This window comes from Palaemon carinicauda, chromosome 5 (genome assembly GCF_036898095.1).
Source record: "Palaemon carinicauda isolate YSFRI2023 chromosome 5, ASM3689809v2, whole genome shotgun sequence".
NCBI lineage: Eukaryota > Metazoa > Arthropoda > Malacostraca > Decapoda > Palaemonidae > Palaemon > Palaemon carinicauda.
The window spans coordinates 111,649,729-111,654,728 of NC_090729.1; the positions used below are offsets into that span (position 1 = coordinate 111,649,729).

The 5,000-nt window shown below is 38.5% G+C and overlaps 1 protein-coding gene across 1 annotated transcript in view; it reads left to right on the plus strand.

Annotated features, from left to right (window-relative positions):
• Nucleotides 1–878, plus strand: part of LOC137641080 (uncharacterized) — a 3,958-nt gene extending 3,080 nt beyond the window's left edge. Inside the window, exon 2 of the mRNA XM_068373526.1 lies at nucleotides 504–878. Within this exon, the coding sequence (XP_068229627.1) occupies nucleotides 504–878 (375 nt within the window). The remainder of the gene's footprint in view (nucleotides 1–503) is intronic.
• Nucleotides 879–5,000: the final 4,122 nt, after the last annotated feature.

Genomic DNA, 5,000 nt, shown 5'->3' on the forward strand with positions numbered 1-5,000 from the left:
TTACTTTATTTTAAGGGCTGCTTTTCTGGTCCTATACGGCGGGGGGAACCCTACTCTCTTTAGAACCTTACTCTCTATAGAACCTCCACAGTCATTTTATCATGTTCGTTCCAAAGCATTCAACATTTCACACTGCATATTGCTCGTTTATTGTCAAATCGACACTATCGAAGCACTTATATATACTTGAGGATTACTGGCTTTCGTCATTTAACAACAGCGAGATTCGTATGAAGAGATTAATAGTTATCTTGGTTATTAATTTCCCAACTTCATTCAATCATTTACGAACTACTCACGGACTTGTAGTCATTTACAATAGACCGGGTTAGGGAATCGTTAATAGGGCTTTGGTACTAATCTTATATAGTTTTAAGCCGAAGCGAATGGAATTAACATACCTTTAATTACCACGCTTAATTAAAGTCTTTGTTGTAGTAGCTGTCTTGGGGGGGGGGGGGGGTGTTGAATCGCGAACCTTAATTATGGGATTTTCATAGAAGGCCCTTGTAATTAAGCTCTCTATATTCTCCTCCTCCTCCCCCTCCTCCTCCCCCTCCTCCTCCTCCTCATATTCCTCCTCCTCTTCCCCCTCATATTCCTCCTCCTCCTCCCCCTCATATTCCTCCTCCTCATACTTCCCTTCCTCCTCGTACTCCTCCTCCTCCTCATACTCCCCTTCCTATAATCCTGCTCTTCCTCCTCATACTCCCCCTCCTCCTACTCCTCCACCTCCTCCTCCTCCACCTCCTCATACTCCTCCACCTCCTCATACTCCTCGTCCCAACTCATACTTCTTCTCCTCCTCATACTCCCCTCCTCCTCCAACTCATACTTCTTCTTCTCCTCCTCCTCCTCATACTCCCCCTTCCTTATAATCCTGTTCTTCCTCCTACTCTACCCTCCTCATACTCCCTTCCTCCTCCTACTCCACCTCCTCATACTCTTCCTCCAACTCATACTCCTCCTCCAACTCCAACTCCAACTCATACTTCTTCTTCTCCTCCTCCTCCTCTTCCAGATTTTAAGTTTATATCCATTCCGACTTTCGAAAAGGCCTGATTGACTTAGCCCCCTGGATTTTCACTTCATTAATTCTTTATTGATATTTCCCTCCTTTACGTCTCTTTTTCGTTTATCGTTTAACGTTTGCTATTTACTTAGTGTGGTCTTTTATTAAACCCCCTTACATTTTCTTCCCTCTCTCTCTCTCTCTCTCTCTCTCTCTCTCATCTCTCTCTCTCTCTCTCTCTCTCTCTCTCTCTCTTCTCTCTCTCTCTCCTCTCTCTCTATATATATATATATATATATATATTTATTTATTTATTTATATGTATATATATATATATATATATATATATATATATATATATATATATATATATATATATATATATATATTAGATATCCTGTTACCATGTCCTTTATTTTATATTTTGTCATGTTCCTTATATAGGGCTCTACGCCACGTTCTTCAAATATTGTACACACACACACACACACACACACTCTTGGATATTTGCGTGTTTCCTTTTCTACTTTTGGAATTGCATTTACCTTATAGATAATCCAATGTTGTTACGGAGGAATTTTTTAAATAAGCACTATCTGCTAATGTATCCCTATCACATGCTATCTGTTATTAAGAATACGAATATAATTACAAATTCTCACTAAAGTTTTCTGTTTCTCCATTTCAGGTAAGCGAGGTTTAGTGTCTTGCACATTGAGTGGGAGGTAAGATTAAATATTTCCTTTTATTTATATATATACTTTTTTGTAGGCTATCTATACGTATGTCTGAATAGCTTATACGGTTTAAAGGCCGATCATGAATGGCAGAGGCAAGGGACAGTGACATTGCCCTAGCAAGCAGGACAATGCCCTAGAGACTGACCATATACATTCAAATGATCAGCACCCAAGCCCCCTCTCCACCCAAGCTAGGACCAAGGAGGGTCAGGCAATGGTTGCTGATGACTCAGCAGATAGATCTATAGGCTCCCCCAAATTCCCCATCATTAGCTCACAAGGAAAGTGAGGTTGCAGTAACCAAATGAACTAACGTGTTTTAGAGGGACTCGAACCCCAGTCCGGTGATCACCAGTCAGGGACGTTACTGCATCAGCCACCGCAAATTTGGTTTTTAATAGACTTTGTGTTCTATATGCGTTTGTGAATTAGTATGTACGATTATCGGACATGCGAGCATGGTAAACAAGTGCTCAATATATTTGTAAACAGTTTCATGTAAGTATTGACTATACTTATGCTGTAATGTGTATTTGCGTAAGTATTAATACGCAAGAGCACACGAAAGACAAAGAAGTGCTCAAGTTTCAAATACTTTCGCTCATATTAAGAATATCATATTATTATTATTATTGTTATTATTATTATTATTATTATTATTATTATTATTATTATTATTGCTGCTAAGCTACAACCCTAGGTGGAAAAGCAGGATGCTATTAGCCCAGGGGCTCCAACAGAGAAAATAGCCCAGTGAGTAAAAGGAAATAAGGAAAAATAAGATATTTTAAGAAGAGTAACATTAGATAAAAATCTCCTATATATAAACTATAAAAACTGTAACAAAACAGGAGGAAGAGCAATAAGATAGAATAGTGTGCTCGAGTGTACCCTCAAGCAAGAAAACTCTAACCCAAGACAGTGGGTTATGTTAGGATAGTATCCGGTAGTACAGAAAACGAGAATAACCTTGATTATTATTTTCATTATTTCAAGTTTTTAGGTGAACATTTAATTGGTTGTTGCCACATTAGTTGCATGTGAATATTTATTTATTTAATTATACCTTATTTATCTCTGAAGTGGTAATGTCAAAATCTTAATATCCCTTATGAGAAAATAGAAATAATGCTGTTATGGATAAGATGATAGGGAACATTCGTTGTTTTCTCTTAACCTGGTCAATAATGTAGTTTTACTTCTTCAGGCATAGTTTTTCTTTTGATATTTGAAAATGATAGAATTAAAAAAAGTTTTTTATAAATAAATATAAGTATAGTTTTCTCAGTTTTACCTCGGAGTTTCTAAGTTTCTGTTTTATCTGTAAATGTATCTATTTACCTATAAGTTTCTCAGTTTTACCTTTGAGTTTCTAAGTTTCTGTTTTTATCTGTAAATGTATCTATTTACCTATAAGTTTCTCAGTTTTACCTTTGAGTTTCTAAGTTTCTGTTTTTTACCTGTAGATGTCTCTGTATTTACCTACAAGTTTCTCAATATTTACATGTTAGTTCCTGATTTACCTGTAAATTTCTTAGTCTATACCTGTAAGTTTCCGTTTTTAACTGTGGGTTTCTCAGTTTCTACCTGTAAGTTTCTGCTTTTTTCACCAAACTTTCAACTGGGCTCCACAAGGCACTAGAATAGTTGGAAGCCCCAGGCCTACATGGCTGAGTCAAGGGTAGATGGAGATGGTTTGGGCATGCTCTTCGCACTCCCTAAGAGAAATTAGTTCACCAAACGTTCATCTGGGCTCCACAAGGCTCTAGAAGAGTTGGATGACCCAGGCCTACATGGTTCAATACTATGAAGCGTGAATTAGGAGATGATGAATGGAGAAGTATTGAATTAAAAGCTCAAAATAGAGACGACTGGCGATATCTAACCGAGGCCCTTTGCGTCAATAGGCGTGGGAGGAAATGATGAAGTTTATCTAAGGAGGTAAGAGGAGGTAGGCGTCAAGGCAGACTTTTCTTGTGCTTCCCTTCCCTTTAAGTTTTGCATTAGTGATCCCGTGGGAGGTGTTGACCCCTAGATGACCCTTCATGACATTGGCACACTCTCCTCACTCGGTTGTTGTTTATCCTGGATTTGCATAGGAGGATTGCCATTTCTGTCTGATTGGTTTGAGGATATTTATATTTGGTTTTTCTTTAAAGATTTAAAGGCCGCTCATGAATGGAAGAGGCAAGGACAGTGATATTGCCCTATCAAGCAGGACAATGCCCTAGAGTCTGACCATACATACATATCAGCGCCCAAACCCCCTCTCCACCCAAGGTAGGACCAAGGAGGGCTAGGCAATGGCTGCTGATGACTCAGCAGGTAGACCTATAGGCTCCCCCAAATCCCCATCCTTAGCTCACAAGGATATTGAGGTTATGTCTACCAAAGAAACTAACGAGTTTGAGCGGGACTCGAACCCCAGTCTGGTGTTCACCAGTTAGGGACGCAACCACATAGACCACGACTGTTTCTGTGTGTTGATTTTTTCTTTTTTTCAAGTCTTTTACAGTAAGTTTCTATTCCCAGTCCTATTCTTGTGCCGTTTTCAAATTTGCTGTTGTTATGTCTTTAGGAACCAGTTTCAAATTACTATTTCAACTTATAATACTTTGCTATTTTCTATATCAGGTGGATGCCTTTTTTTCCTTTTTCCCTTTTGAAATTTACATTTTTCATGTGTTCTAAATCCAGTTTTTTTTCTTTAATTACACCTTTTTATGGCTTCCAGAATTAGCCTCTGTTTCTCGTTTGCATGCGTACATATTCATACGAAGGCCTGTCTGACTTGCGTATAAAACCCCTTATATACGCCAAATCCCAAAGAAAGATAGACTATAAGCGAAGAAGAAAAAAAAAAACACTGAGAATGCAGACCTCCACCACGGCAGCTTATTTCTCGAAACCAGCTTGGCTTTCCCAGAATCGAAAAAAGCTTGCCTTTCCCAGAATCAATTTAGACCGTAGGCTTATCTGAGTCTGTGTGACAACCGTGTGCGAGCTTTGTATTAAGATTTTCGGTCGACCTTTTGCCTGACCTTGACCTTTGACCTTGAACTTTCAAAATTGAATCACTTCCACGTTTCAACATAACAATTAATCCCTGAAAGCTTCACTATTCTTTGTGGCCAGGAAGTTGTTCACAAACAAACAGACAAACAGGGGTGAAAACATAACTTTCTCCCAACTTCGTTGGCGGAGGTAAAAATGCAAGAGATCATCATCATTATTATTATTATTATTAT